Source organism: Polyodon spathula, chromosome 2, assembly GCF_017654505.1.
Source record: "Polyodon spathula isolate WHYD16114869_AA chromosome 2, ASM1765450v1, whole genome shotgun sequence".
Classification (NCBI taxonomy): domain Eukaryota; kingdom Metazoa; phylum Chordata; class Actinopteri; order Acipenseriformes; family Polyodontidae; genus Polyodon; species Polyodon spathula.
In genome coordinates this window covers 5,962,694-5,979,016 of record NC_054535.1, presented here as the reverse complement: position 1 = coordinate 5,979,016, position 16,323 = coordinate 5,962,694, and the positions used below count along the sequence as shown (strand labels likewise).

Here is a 16,323-nt window from a genome sequence, read left to right as displayed (position 1 = left end):
CTTGGACGTTTTCACAATTTGTTGTGTTACAACCTGAAATCTTGATGCATTTAAAATGGGATTTTTGTCCTTTGATTTACACAATCTACTCAACACTTTCAATGTGAAGGGAGGTGAAAAAACAAATCAATTAAAAACAAAAACCTGAAAAGTCTTCATTAGATAAGCATTCACCCCCTGTGCTATGACACTCCTAAATAAGATCAGGTGCAACCAATTACCTTCAGAATTCACACAATAAGTTAAACGGAGTCCATCTGTGTGCAATAAAAGTGGTTCACATGATTTCAAATTAAACACATCTGTCTCTGTAAAGTCCCACAGTTGGGTAGTGCATTCAAAGCAAAGATACTACCATGAAGACCAAGGAGCTTTCAAAACAGCTCAGAGATAAAGTTGTGGAAAGGCACAGATCAGTGGAGGGGTATGAAAAGATTTTAAAGGCATTGAATATCTCTTGCACTACAGTCAAGTCGATCATTAAGAAGTGGAAGGTATATGGCTTAGAGCAGGCCATCCTCCCAAACTGAGCAGCCGGGTAAGAAAGGCATTGGTCAGAGAAGCCACCAAGAGGCCAATGACAACTCTGAAAGACCTACAGCATTCCATGTGTCAACAATAGCTCAGGTACTCCACAAATCTGGTGTGTATGGTTGAGTGGCAAGAAGGAAGCCATTTTTGAAAAAATCCCATGTAAATTCCCGCTTGGAATTTGCAAAAAGGCATGTGGCAGACTGAAAATATGTGGTAAAAGATTCTGTGGCCTAAATGCAAAGCGTTATGTCTGGTGCAAACCCAACACAGCACATCACCCAGATAACACCATCCCTTCTGTGAAGCATAGTGGTGGCAGCATCATTCTATGGGGATGCTTGTTAAGGTAGAGGGCAAAATGGGTGGTGCTAAATACAGGCAAATCCTTGAGGAAAACCTGCTTCAGTCTGCAAAAGACCTAAGACTCGGACGGAGATTCACCTTTCAGCAAGACAGTGACCCCAAGCACACAGCCAAAGCAACACTAGAGTGGCTTAAAAACACGAAAGTGAATGTCCTAGAGTGGCCCAGTCAAAGCCCAGACTTGAATCCGATTGAGAATCTGTGGTAAGACTTGAAGATTGCTGTCGGTCAACGATCCCCATCCAACTTGACAGAACTTGAACAATTTTGCCAAGAAGAATGAGCGAATATTGCACAATCCAGATGTGCAAACCTAGTAGAGACTCACAGCTGTAATTGCTGCCAAAGATGGTTCTACCAAGTATTGACTCCAGGGGGTGAATACTTATCTAACCAAGACATTTCAGGTTTTTTTTTGTGTTTTTTTTCATTAACTGCTGTTTCACAATAAAAATTCTCTTGCCTCTTCAAAGTGTTGAGTAGGTTGTGTAAATCAAAGAAAAATAAATCCCATTTAAATGCATCAAGATTTCAGGCTGTAACACAACAAACTGTGAAAACGTCCAAGGGGGTGAATACTTACTACAGGCACTGTAGCTAGGTGATTAGGTACCAAGAAACAACTTTTCATCTATAGCGTTCTATCTGCATATTCCAAACCGAAGGATAAAAATTAAGAGCCACTGACATCTGACAAACATAAAGGGTGATCAAATCTCCCTCTCATTCACTGTAGCCTATGAAGCATCTTCAGTTTTACTGTTTCCTCCACCATTACTGAAAGGCTGTATTTGCCTCAGAAAAGACATGTAAGGAAACATTCTAAATTAGTGTCAAAGATTAAATAAATGACCTGGTTTTCATTGTGTTCACCCAAGCGTACAGAGGGAGGGTAGAGGCTCTCTCTTGTTTTTTCCTTACAGTTTCGGGCAAGAGGTAGTCGATGGTAAGAATGTCGAGTTTGATTCGACAGCGAGCCAGAGAAGCAGCTATTTTTGTTTTAAAACTGTAAGGGAAAAAGACACACAATAAAAGTCTCTTGCAGTGATGTCATGCTTGTTTACCATTAAACAACATTAACACTACTTGCTAAAAGATTGTTGCATTTTTCTTTTCAACACACTATAGCTCATTCGCCAAATGTTTAAAAGCTGCATTGTAATAGTTTTTGCAAAATGCTGAAAACCTGCATTGTTAAAGATTTTACTTGGTCTCAAGGTACTTGCATTGTGATTTTACTCTTTCTAAAGATAAAGTCTTTGTCTATGCTAGCTGAATGACGTTCCAGTGAAGCCTGGACATCACCAAAGAAACAGGAGCTATGCAAACATTTCAGAGCTGGCATGCAGCAATGTTATAACAAAGTTACATGAAAGTGAACATCAGGATAAGAATCATTTGTAGTTAGTGATGCTGAAATTATTCTCTTACTTTGAGATCAATGGGATGCATGTTATGAATGATGCGCTTCTCAAAGGGTAGGGTAATTGTTAATGAAGATAAGGAATGTGCAATGCATTATTTTCATATTTTTCTGCTGGAAAAATACATTTCATAAGGTCTAGGAAAAATAGCTCCACTTAACAACAAAAACCAGGCCCAGTGTCGGGACACCAATGAATTAGTTTCTGTGGAGGGGTTTCACCAATGAATTAGTTTCTGTGGAGGGGTTTCACCATTGAATTAGTTTCTGTGGAGGGGTTTCACCAATGAATTAGTTTCTGTGGAGGGGTTTCACCAATGAATTAGTTTCTGTGGAGGGGTTTCACCAATGAATTAGTTTCTGTGGAGGGGTTTCTCTTTGCAAAGTTACTTAATGCTGAAAGAGGGTTTTCTTTGTTTATCCTTAGCTTGCAAGTTTTCTGTCTGTTGACATAAAACACATATTATTTTCAGGTATTACTCACATGGCATGCACACTTACCCTCATGATTTCATAACTTAACCACAAAATCATAAATTCAAAGGCAAATCTATAACAATAATTGTTAAGTAAACCAATGTTAATTAAATGACACTGATAAACACCTATCTTCTTTTTTAAAGCTTTTATCTTTACAAATTCTTTTTTTTCTTTTTAATGATGAGAGCACGGTGAAGGTTAGAATAAGGTCAATACACCTCTACAAATAAATCCTGCCTGTATTTACACATTATAAGGATAGCTGAAGTTTTTTATGTTGTCAACAAGGCTTAGATCCTCTCCATCACAACCTCAGAGTGCATACAAAAAACATAATGACTCACCTTTAAAGGTGTAAACAGAAGCACACAAGGGGCGTGGCCTTAGACATAGGCTACTGTGACAGAATACAGTGCATTGGGCAAGGGGGGATTGACAGCATGTTTTTACTCCAGTGCAAATGGTAATGTCAATCTATGCAATGTCAAATTCCATCATTTCGTCCACAATTTTTCTTCCATTATGTTTTTTTTTCATTATTGACTAAATATTTTTTAATAGAATTTATACAGTGATTAATATTCGACCAAGTCTCCAATCTCTTGTCAAGCACATGCACCTAGTAATTATCAACTCACTGGAAGTACAAGAAGCAGCTATTTAAACAGCAACCCACCAAAAGTGATACACATAGCTTTAATAAAGAAATGCAAAGTAAATTAGATCTAATTTAATATATACATTTGCCGGTGGGCTTACAACCACAGAGGCTGGAATTTTCATAATGAAGATTTGTAAATTAGGGTAAAATTAAAGAATTACGGGTGCCACACATCGGACAAGATGCAATTTTTAATTGGGAGACAAGATATTTTGGCAGCGACATGTACATACACACCAGAAGTGACACAGAGGCTATGCAACAGGTTTGAAAACTGCCAGATCTATACAACTACTTAAAATTGCTATTGACAAAACTATGATCAAGACTGGTATATATTCAACAATGTTTTTTCTCTGACGGTATTTCAACATATATGCCAATAAATGATACACACCTTTCAAATCTGTATCTTTATAATTGCAATGACCTTTGTCATAAAGCTCTGGGTATTTTTCCACGGCAAGTATTATTGTTTCCTCCTTAATTTTGCATACTGCTTCACCCTGCTGGACCACATGCATTAAAGCTGTTTTGATTGGTCAATTCCCTAGTTATCGCACAACAAATTGCAAAAACTAGGATTCAATCCTATTTATTTCACGTCGCTCCAGTGTTGCCCTGGTGCTGCTCAGTGTTGCCTGTGGTGTTGCCTGTGTTGTGAAAGATACGTATCAAAAGTATAGTTCCTATTAATTTTGTCGCATCGCTGCATAGTTTCACTTATCGCATTTTGTCTGGTGGGTAGCAGCCTTAAAGGACCTCAAGATTCTGTATTTCAACAGCTATACCTGTTCAGGGACTTTTCTACTTCTCTCACTTCTTCTATCTCCTCTTCGTCAGCTAGACAGAGTCTAGGTTGAAACTTGCGATCTTGGAAATCATACAACATCACAACAACCAGGCTAGTTGAGTCATCATGCTGTAATGACACAAATAAAACAAACATATTCACTATGCACTATTCTTTATCAAAAATGACATTTGTGGGTGCTCCTGAGTGGCGCATCTGTAAAGGTGCTCCACGTGGGGTGCAGGATACGCCCTATAACCTGGGGATCACTGGTTCAGGTCCAGGTTATGCCATCGCCGATCGCAATGGTGATCTGGGATAAAAATAATAATTGGGCATTCCAAATTTGGGAGAAAACCAGGGTGAAAACCATTGGCGACGACTAATTTAAAAAAAAAAAAATAAATGACATTTGTAGGTCCCAAAAACATAGACTGGATGACACTAATTAAAGTCTGTATTTAATGTGAAAACAGAAGACTACTACAATTCATAAAGTGAATGTCAGTAGCAGGTGATTGGTTAGCACGTTTCTCCTCCTGAAATTCACGTGTTGGTCGACTGCCACCCGGAAAAGCCAAATTACTATTAGTAACCTATTTTTTCATGCTACTAAATAACATTTGAAGCACAACATAACCCAAAAGGAAGGATTTTGCGCCCTTTGCTGGGTCAGTTAATCTGGCTCTGTAATCAGTTGGTTCAGATGCAGTGATGCAAAGACACTGTTGCATTGCAATATTTCAGCTTTTTCATTTTATTTTAGTTTTTTTGACAGAAATAACCATTTCCCAGGCTAGGTCATGAATCTAGTTTGGTCAGTTAGTAGGTAACTAAGACACTCAGGCTCACACAATAGTACAGCGATGGCCAAAAGTTTTCCATCACCTAGAATTTTAGGATTGAGGCATAATTACACAAAAAAACTATTAGAAGAACATAATTTAGATCTTCTAGTTAACATCAAATAATGGAAGAAGAGAATCAAAAATATATCGCAAAAGTCTACCCAAAGCCATAATAGTAGTACAGTATTTCATGTTAGAGTCCAAAATGTCAAATATATCAGTTTATGTCAGATTTTCATTAAGTATATGGAAAACTACACAGCGGTATGTAATTCAATATGTAAAAGTAACACTATTCAGCAGGTTTCATTCAACTTTATTCTATAAAGTGATGCAAAACTTTTGGCCATAGCTGTACTTACTGCAGTAGGGTTTGTGTGAATTTTGAAAGTGATGAATGCTTTGACATTCAGCCTGAATGCAAACCACTATAAATGCTTAATGCCTGACACCTCCTTGGGTCTCTCGCAGCTGAAATGCTTCAATGACCCTAATAATCCTGTTGGGTAATAAATTACCCAACATGCCTTCCTACAGAAACTTTCAAAAATGCAAAGGGCAGGATTCCATTCATCAGTTACCAGGTAATATATTTCTGCTTGATTAATTCTTACTCATCCATGCTGGGCTTTGCCTAGCCACACTGATCTCACAAACTTTTTTTTTTTCCATTGAGAGAGAAATGGACATTGCAGTGCAACCTCCTCTGTTATAGCTGTTATAAGATTTGCAGTCTTTTCCACACCAGAAGCTGTTCAAGGTGGATCTTTATGGGTTCAAATACAATTAGAACAATATTTTAACCCATGCCTCATGGTGCCTGGCTTTATTGTTCAGGATGTAAAATAGCTGCCTGCCATCTAATGTTATAAGCCCATTCATTACCAATGGCAGACCATTTTTCAAACAGCTTCCCATCTTTATGTTGCAATTTAAAGTCTTGCACATTTTGCTTTTGTTCGCTGTAATTGATAATCACAGCTTGAAATACTGCCCAACCCCACTTTATTCAGCTCTGTCAAATATTTGATAACACGTTGATTCTTTATACATTTAGTTAATTCAAGGATACAATATAAGACTTTAATTGCTTTGCAGTTTCTGAATCCAGCATCACAATTTTTTCAATGTTTCGAAATATTTAAAAACAGTGAAAAACCTACAGTCAGCGGCCCAGACAAGCTGCGTTTTTACGCAATAAAAAATCTAGAACATGCACTAAATTTGAATTTAATGCGTAAAAATTCACATAGCAATTTTTGCTGCACAGCCTTTCTGCCTCCCCTAAAACTTCCAGTAACAGCTACATCTCCCAGAACACAATGTCTTCAGTTACTAGGAAACTATACTCAAGAAAAATCAACCCAACAAACATTATCCAATATCTGGCTAGCCCTGTTGTCCTTGTAGCCAATCACAGTAAGAATAAGAAAAATTTGACGCTACACTGGTTGAAGTGTAAACACCCCAGTCCAGCTGCAAATCCAACTGGAACCACAGTCAGAAGCTAGAAAAAGGTTCCTAATATTAAACTAACTGTTTTATAACTTATTAATGCATTTCCTTATTGTATTTATCTGTGTGGCTTCATAATGAAGTTTTAACATGTTCACCGAGTTTAAGAATTTAATGTTAAAATTGAAGTAACGTAATTGATTGCAGAGTCAGTGTGATACCTCGAAAAAAATGTGCCGAGCCGATAAAGAGCCTTGTAGAACACACGTGTTTGTACTGTAGTGCAAAGTAAGTTAAAATGGAAGGCTCTTTTTAATGCCTACCCCATTACCATTAAATATTGAGATTTCTCATGACTTCAAGGTAATACATTTTACTCTCCGTGTTAAAATTAGAGGGCAAGCTACTCCCAGACCCGGGGTCCCCGAGTGGCTCAGTAAGTTAAAAGCGCTGCTGCAGGGAGCACAGGATGAGTCACACAGCTTGGACAGCACCAGTTCAAATCGAGGCTGTGCAAACAAGCCGAACTTTGCTTAGGACCCCGAGGGGAGCGGCACATTGGCTCTGACGCTCCCAGGCTGGGGGATGGGAAACCAGCAGGGGTTGCTTCTCCTCATCGCACAACAGCAAACCCTACTGGCCAGACAAAGAGCACATTCAGAGTGGATAAGAGGCAGGGCTGGTCTCTGTTCTCCGGGATCGGTAGCCCGCCCACCTCTGCTCTGGATTGCTTGCCGTAAAAGCGATTCTGGCTTTAGGCTTGTGAGGACGCTCACAGAACTTCGAACTTCTGTGCTGTGTGGGGAAAAAACATAATTGGACATTCCAAATTGAGGGAAAATAAATGCAAGTTATAACTGGTCACTCCCAGACCCACAACCCTGGCTGCAGTTTAATATTACAAACTCATGGTAGAGCTTGAAATGGCAAACTGATATGATATGGAGATTATTCTGCATTTACCATTTTTATGAAAAAGCTGAATTTAATCTCAGTTCAATGCTTCAGTCTATTATATACTGGAGAACATGCAATGGCCATCGCCAGAAAAAAAGATTCAGTCAAAGCTTTACAATCTTTCAATTGCTGTTTTTGAACTAATATTTAATGTCGGTTTCAAAGAATAAACATATTCAATTAAAGTTAAATATAATCCCATGTATGATGTAAAAATATATGAATTTAATATACACTGTTCCCTCTGCGGATAACATTGTTTTAGGGATGTTTTGTGGACCCCTGGCATTTGCTCACAGATTCCAGTGTAATGAACCAGCATCTCAGGCCACAAACCATTCAGTTCAAAGATAAGTGACTTAACATTCAATGAAAGAGCGAGTTCTGTAGTTGAGAAGTGAGTATAGTACGTCTTATGCTGTTGTCATTGTTATTAACTCATCTGCCGCTAAGAGGTGATTCACTACAACATGTTGGAAACCTCTACTATATTTAGTAAGAAAGGGGTTTAAGTGGGATAAAACAGTCAACAAAGGACCTTCAGCCTGCCTTTCCAGATCATCAGTCCTTGTAGGAGGATAATGTACATCCTGAATATGTATTATGTTGAGAATAGGTTTTTAATTTTACAGTTTCAAAAAATACATTTAAAACATTATTTGACCTGTGCATGAAGGTACAGTGAGTTTGTCCATTTTAAAACAATTACAAGGTGGTACAGAAACATATCATTTAAACTATTTGTTTATTTTTTTAAATACATTAAATGGAGTTATCAAAACATAAAACAAGAGAGACAACAGCAAAACAGATGGTGTGTCATTTTTAAATTTGTACTACAACACTACCAGTCGAACTTGAATTCTATTAAGTTTGAATGGACTGGTCAAAAAATAGCAGAGTGTCTTTTCAGGTTTTTGTTATCTCATTGAGACAGAATCTATGGCATCGATTTGTGATTTTTTTTTTTTTAAACCCATTTACTGTGTAAATGTTTTGCACCAGAAACCAACTGCGTAAGTCTCTATTTGCATCAACAGTATCAATCACTTGGGTAAATGTTAGCATAGTAGGATGCGATTATTTGCTGCTTTATCTCAGCATTGCAACACAAAAAATGCAGGCTACCAAATGATGAACAGAAATATTATGGGTTTGTGTACGTCTGAGCTGTGTTAATCTGTGCTAAAGACACTGAGCTTTGTTTAAATAGCTTTAAACAGCTTGAACAAAAAAATGTAAGTCAGGGGATCTTTTTCTACTGCTGATTAACATAAAGCATTAACACACAGTAGGGTATTCAAATATGGTCCAAAAATATGCACGCCCAGGAGTCCTCATCAGCTCAGATTGTCTCACCAAATTGTAATTTGTAACATTTTTTATTAACCCTTTTGATTCCCAAGTGTGCATAATCACAAACTCTCCTAATTAAATGCTTAAAACAATATTTTACTTACACTTGGATTAGATGGGTAAAAACAGCTGTCAATCATTAAATCTTCCAGAAAATCCTGATCTGAAACAAAGCACAAAAAGATATATATTTACCAAACATTGGACCAAAAGAAATGCTAATATTTAACCTGTTAAAATATCTGCAAACAAGAAAGTGCATTTATAAACATTACAGAACTTTACTTAGAAGTCTTTCATGTGTTCAGCTAATTATTATATTGTGTCAAACTCAATCAGTGTTGTTTTTGTTCCAGGTCAGTACAGTACAGTACCAGTGTTTCTTCAATGCAGCTACCCTGGCTATAGTGTGCCTCAGCTTTCATTCAGTTCACTCCACTGCTGTTCAGCTGGCTTGAATAGTTTATGTTAACCTTCTATTGGCCAGTTTAGAGTGTGGCCACTAGATCTTGTCTTGAGAACCACTAAACAAGTATTTGTTCTACTAAGGTAAGCATGTTTTTTCAACTAAAGAAGATGGCAAGTAAAGCATTTTTGCCAACATATTTTTCTTTAAAACCAAGATCTGCTCTGTTGCAAAGTATATCAGTCTCATTTCCTATTTCAATACTGCAGGTAATCTCATGCCTTTTTAATGACAAATAAAGTTTGACAAACACACACATTTTAAAGTTAGCTTTTAAATGATTACATCATTCAGAAACACAATGAAAACAAAAGTCAGCTGACCATATCCTTTTCTAGGACTATCTATTTGTATCTATTGGTAAGACCCTGTTTTGTTTCTCTTATATTCTGGCAATCTGTTAACTATGCTTCAGATATTTAAGTAATGAAAAAAGCTTCTAAGCAAAAAAAAAACGTAACCCTTCTAGACTTGGGTTTTCATTGCAGAGGTTTTTTGATCGAATTTGCAAGACACTTTTTGTTTAGTTTCATTTTATTTTTATTTAAGAGCCTCTAAAAAAGGGCAGTTCTCATCAAGTCCCTCTTGTCTTGCATTTAATCGCTCTGCAGTAAGGGTGTTTCTGTGAACTCTCTATCTTCTGTTGAAAGAGACCTGTCTGCCTGAAGTCATTTTCTATTCAGATCAATAACAAGATCAATAAATATTCAATACCTAGGACATGGCATAGCACTGTTGACGGCAATAACTGGTGAGAATTTTCCCGATGAGGTTTGCTCTCATGTAATCTGTTTGCTTTCAAACCCCCAGAATAAAGCATGGTGCTCATTTTTCTCCTCTCCACAAATTTCAAACAGCTTATCCTGTGCTGAGAGCTGTTTTTTCCCTGCCCTATTTGAGTATTGATAACAGGTCTATATTGAGCAATATTTGCCCAATGGGGAATGAAGGTAAAATTTACTCTGCAATCCACAGGCTACAGACACTGTCCAGACATGCTCACATCCGTTTCATTAGAGCAGGACCTTGTTTTTGCCTGCCAGATTTATTTTGCGGTCTTCAACATTTACCTTCTATCTTGTTATAGCAAATAATAATAACAATGTTATCAATATTGGGTGACTCAAACTATTTGAAATCACTGAAAATAAGTTAGCAAATGTTGCCCTACAGGGTGATGCTGAACTAAATAGAAGGAATACAATCGAATCAATATGCAAGCCTGCAGTACGACAGTATGATTTAAGTACAGTACTGTACCTCGATATTTCAACATTCGATAATTCACTAACCTGGTTATTTCACTGTGAGATGGAGTTGACAGTAAACTCTAAAAGTTCTACATTTCCCTTTACTAACTCACTGTATTCAATATTTCAGACTTTTTGGTTTGTGTCAGATGGCTAGAATGGTGCGTGTGGTTGGTGATGTCAGGTTCAGGAAGCAGTAGTCAACACAGATGATACAGGGCGAAGCTGCAACTGCAGTTTCATTCCGTATCATCTGTGATACAGGGTGAATATAATGTGCATTATAAATATCATATGGGAGATACTGAAATTGAAGAAGGAATCTATGACCTAGGCGTTTTTGTTGACTCAGAAATGTCTTCATCTAGACAATGTGGGGAAGCTATAAAAAAGGCCAACAATATGATCGGATATATTGTGAAAAGTGTTGAATTTAAAATCAAGGGAAGTAACGTTAAACTTTACAATGCTTCTGTAAGACCTCAACTAGAATATTGTGTTCAGTTCTGGTCACCTCACTACAAAAAGGATACAAAAAGAGTGCAAAGAAGAGCAACCACAATTATTCCAGGTTTAAAAGGCATGTGTGGCAGAGCAAAGCTCTGCCCTTTAAATTGGCAGGGATGGGGTTAACTTCCCCTACCTGCCTGGGTTTATTATGTTCAGGTGGCTAGGGTTGATTAGTTGATTAGGTTGATTAACGATCAATCAGCGCCCAGCCACCTGATATAAAAGGAGGCCTATGCTTCTCATTTGGAGGGAGGGAGCTGAGGAAGCAGGTTGGGTTTTTTTTTTTTTTTTTTTTTGTTGTTTAGAAAGTTTGAATCCAGTGAAGGCATTGCCCAGCCTGGAAACTGTTATTTTTGTAAGTTTTGCTTTTTATCTTTTTTGTGTTTAAATTGCTTTGTTTTGGCCCTTGTGCCCTTTCATTTTGTGTTTATTTATAATAAAAGTATATTTGTTTGAACTGAAGTCTGTCTCTGGGCCTCTATCCACTCGCCAGCCTGCCACAGCATGTCATATGCAGACAGGCTAAAAGAATTGAATCTATTCAGTCTTGAACAAAGAAGACTACGCGGCGATCTGATTCTAGCATTCAAAATTCTAAAAGGTATTGACAGTGTCGACCCAAGGGACTTTTTTCAACCTGAAAAAAAGAAACAAGGACCAGGGGTCACAAATGGAGATTAGATAAAGAGGCATTCAGAACAGAACATTTTTACACTGAGAATTGTGAGGGTCTGGAACCAACTCCCCTGTAATGTTGTTGAAGCCAACACCCTGGGATCCTTCACGAAGCTGCTTGATGAGATTCTGGGATCAATAAGCTATTAACAGCCAAACGAGCAAGATGGGCTGAATGGCCTCCTCTCATTTGTAAACTATCTTACGCGCTTATGTTCTATTAAATTATAAAAACAAAACAATTTAACAAAACACACAATAAAAATGGCACATGGGCCAAAGTAAAATAACACAAATCTTTTATCTAAAACCTTTGTTTGCTGGCTGTTCGCATTTGTTCTTGATCTTTATTCTAACTCTCTCCCTTTAGGAGTAGCCTTAACAACCCATTGATCAAACAATTACCTAATTAAGGCTCCAGCCACATTCACACGTTTATTTAAGGATGGGGAAGTAACCTTGTCAAATAATAACAATAATGCCGGCTTTTCGCCGGCCACAGAATAATAAACAATAACGTTGGACGGCTTTTGTCCGTCTGCACAAAAATACAATATACATCAATAATAATAATATAAATGGTAACAATAATCATACCTAAATAAAATACACTCAAGGGGTGGGCAACCCGTCACAATGTGTAATTCAGATAACAAAATAAAAAGCGAGCACTGTAGTTAAAAGAAACCAGTGTGGAGTTTCACACATAGATACTGTATGTAGGGAATAACACAAGAAATACAAATAAAAAATTGACAACTTCCATACAATAACTGTACAAATAGATTTTCTACCCTCCGACTAACATGACAGACAAAGAATTCCAAATTAAAGATTAAATGGTGCAGCTATGAACACAAAGTTGACCCAGTTCTGCATGCATTGGGCAAATATGATAGCAAACAGAAGAGTAGACAGATATTTAGTTCAGTGGAGCAGGTTGAAGATGATCTGATCAAGCTTTAACAGGATAAGCCACAACAGTGCAGATCACCCAGCACTGCATCAAACACCTACCCAATGTTATTTTGGGATTACCCCTAAAAATATGACATTGAAATAATCTGGATGGCTTCTTTAGTACTGTAAAAAGCTTTATCTCATTTCAACAAACAGAAAGCATGACTTCACTTAATCAGTTTGGAATTGATGTTGCTGTGTTTGTTACAGCTGATATACTGTGCAGTACCCAAACAGGCTACACAAGGATTACATGGCTTTGTGACACCGCGAGTGTATAGTGCAGCGTAGCTAATGCTTGAGTATAAATCATATGATAATGGATTCAGTGAAATATAGTAAATTCAGGTTTCTGAAGAGCCTACGGTAGTAAAATGCTTTAGGTCAGGGGTCTCCAACCCTGGTCCTGTGGCTGCTGGTTTTCTTTCAACCAATCTCTCAGTTACTTAATTGAACCAATTATTGGCTTAATTAGTCAAGATTAACAGGTGTTCCAGATCTTTAGCCACTGATGATGTAAAGACACCTATAAAACCTGCTGGATAGGGGCTCTCCAGGACCAGGGTTGGAGACCCCTGCTTTAGGTAGGGGTATTGGTAGTTATGTGGGGGTTTTGTTTGAGCACACTGTCACTAGTATACATGCATACAGTAAGATATGTACTGCTGTATTACATCACGTAAAATAACAGGTATCAATGTAATTAAACATTTTAGCAGATTACCATGACGTACATATGGATAGAGAAATGGAGCGCTATATATCTCCAGATTATAGGAGGCTGTGTGGTCCAGCGGTTAAAGAAACAGGCTTGTAACCAGGCGGTCCCCGGATCAAATCCAACTCACTTAACCTCCTTGTGCGCTTTGGGATGGTGATCCACTATGAAAGGTGCTATATAAGGATTATTATTTTTCTGATAGGCCTACTATAATGACTGTCCTAACCCAGTTTTATCACAATTGGATCTGCTACTGTATAAAGAGTTTGGTGATGCCTACTCTGTCACAAGCATTAATACCCTTTATCTTTCTAAACAAGGGATTTTGGGGAGCAGGAACACATTGCAAAACATCATAATCAAGAGCCAGACAGTGTGAGCAACAGAGGAAAATGATACAAAGAAAACTGCAGTATCCGAGCAACAGAAAGATTGAAAAATAAGCTATTTATATATATTTCTTGGCCCAAGAATTTCCTTCAGCATGAGCATCTCTTCAGTGTGAGTCTTCCTATCTAATTAGTAACAGTAGCGTAACCTTCTTTAGCTACTATTTAAATAGGTGAATATATCTACTCACTGGTGTAGTTCTATTTGCTGTGAGCGACACTTTTGAACTGGTGTAAATTGAAAAATGTTTAACTAAGTTTGTGAGTTCCTTACTTTAAAGTATGTCTTAGTAAAAGTATAATACAAAACATTAAGAAAAGTTTCACACAGTGCTTTGCTTAGAACAACGACTTAATAAGCTTTTACTTTAAGAAACCCCATTACTTACATTTTAATGCATTGAATGCAAGTTCGAAAGACCAGCGCTGAGACTTTTCATCTTCGAACACTGGCATTGGGAGATTGGTTAATGTGCCGTAGCCCACTAGTCGTTGATGTTGGGGTTTCTCCACATGAATGTTCTGGAAAATCGTTGCTGCATTCAGGTAGACATAATCTGGGTAACCAGTTGAATTAGCCTTGTCTGAGATGGTCAGGTCATCCAAACTGGAGATTTTGTCCATCCTCTCCAAGCTGGAGGACTGCAATTCCATGGCACTTTTGAAAGTCTCTCTTTATTATAAAACTGTTTATAACAGCAGGTTCCACTAGTTTGCTCTGTGAAATTGAAATAAAATCATCATGATTAAAAGGCTAAATTTTTCTTTGGATCAAGAAAGAATAACAATTTTGTGTATTTTAGTGGATTGCAATCAATATAACATGGTCTATGATACTGTATCAATTTGATATTAAAACTTTAGCTGCTGTATAAAAAAAGGATTACAAATTGTTATGATTATTTTTGAATTGCTCTTTCCAATGTTCTTAAAGGATCCATTTAAAACTCCAGATCCATAGCATTATGAGAAATTCCAAGTTTAAATGTGATACTTAGACACAATTCAGAGTTTCTCTCTGGTTTGCCTTATCAGCCTCAGGTGTGACACATTAAACTCACAGTTACTGTTTGGAAATAAATGTCACACCTTTATTCTGATTTGTTTGCATCCATGGCTATAACACTAGTTTCAACGCATGCACCTCTGGCTTCTCAGTGTGATAACAAGCAGGCTTTAGAGGAGGAGCCCCTACAGCTAAACCTACATTGTGAAATGTAAACAAACTACAGTGGTAAGCAAACTGGTCAATAAGATCAGCATTCTGATAGAGTATAACCATACAAAGAAAGCTACATTACAGGAGACTACATGACTGATCGACTACATAATAACATTACATTAAACCACCTTTCATACCCAGATGAGTAAATTAACGGTGTTTTGCTAAGTGGCATATCTTAACAAAATACAGTTATATGCACTTCTTAAACTAAAATCAAATGGAATAAATTAAAACTATATTATTATTATTATTATTATTATTATTATTATTATTATTATTATTAGTTTATTTAGCAGACACCTTTATCCAAGGTGACTTACAGAGAGATCCAAGTCGAAATGTCTCTACTGACAAAGATGATGTCATTGCCAAGTAACGGTCCAGTAACTATTGATTTATTTATTGGACAAACCAAAATATACATTTATGTAACTCAAATGTCAGTGTAAAAAACATTTCTAGTAAAATTTCTATAGATATAATAATTATTATGTTGTTTATTCAATTATATAGGTTAATATTATAAATAATAATAATAATAATAATAATAATAATAATAATAATAATAATAATCGTTTTAGTATCTCAAATTAATAGAATTAAAGAATGGTAGTCTAATACGGTCAAATACATCACTAATATGTACTTTCTTGAATCTTATCATTTTCAGAACGATCCTCAAATTCTTACCAAGGATGCCTTGAAAAGTCTTCAAAAGTTTTCAGAAGTTACGGCAACTGTTACGTTTGAAAAAAATATGCCTACGATATCTCGCAGCACTATCTGAAAAACAACACCAAAATAATCAATCTAATCCCATCCCTGTCTGGATCTCAATCTGTTCAACACCCAACGAGAGAGAGCAACCATCACCACACAAGGGGCGGTATTATTCAAATATAGACTGCTCCAACGAGTCAAGAAGAGAGAGAAAATAACTACATGCCAAAACACATAAACTGACATACAGACCGGATTTTATTGGTCTTACTTCTTAAATAAATACCGTGCTTTATTAAATACGTTTCTGTGACCAGACGTTGGTAGTTATTTGTAGGGTATTTGTGGGATCAGATTGACCCCCTTTTTATCATAATGGTACAGTCGAGCTTTCACTTCTATGGTAACAATATGTAAATTCAGCTGTTTATCACCTACTCCTTAGCTTCCTTCGCTTGAAAATTGATGGCGCTGGAAAGATGACGGCATTGAATTAATCAATTTAAAACTTTTCAGTACATGTGCAGTGTTATTTTG

The 16,323-nt window shown here is 37.0% G+C and overlaps 1 protein-coding gene across 3 annotated transcripts in view; it reads right to left on the bottom strand.

Moving 5' to 3' along the window:
* Positions 1 to 15,942, bottom strand: part of LOC121329410 (putative methyltransferase NSUN7) — a 42,205-nt gene extending 26,263 nt beyond the window's left edge. Inside the window, exons 1-5 of one of the 3 annotated variants that reach the window (XM_041275019.1) lie at positions 15,757 to 15,942; positions 14,231 to 14,559; positions 8,975 to 9,033; positions 4,253 to 4,383; positions 1,751 to 1,903 (exon numbers count right to left, since the gene is read on the bottom strand). In XM_041275019.1, the coding sequence (XP_041130953.1) occupies positions 1,751 to 1,903; positions 4,253 to 4,383; positions 8,975 to 9,033; positions 14,231 to 14,495 (608 nt within the window). In that variant the 5' untranslated portion in view covers positions 14,496 to 14,559; positions 15,757 to 15,942. The remainder of the gene's footprint in view (positions 1 to 1,750; positions 1,904 to 4,252; positions 4,384 to 8,974; positions 9,034 to 14,230; positions 14,560 to 15,756) is intronic. The other 2 variants (XM_041275018.1, XM_041275012.1) reach the window with 2 other exon arrangements.
* Positions 15,943 to 16,323: the final 381 nt, after the last annotated feature.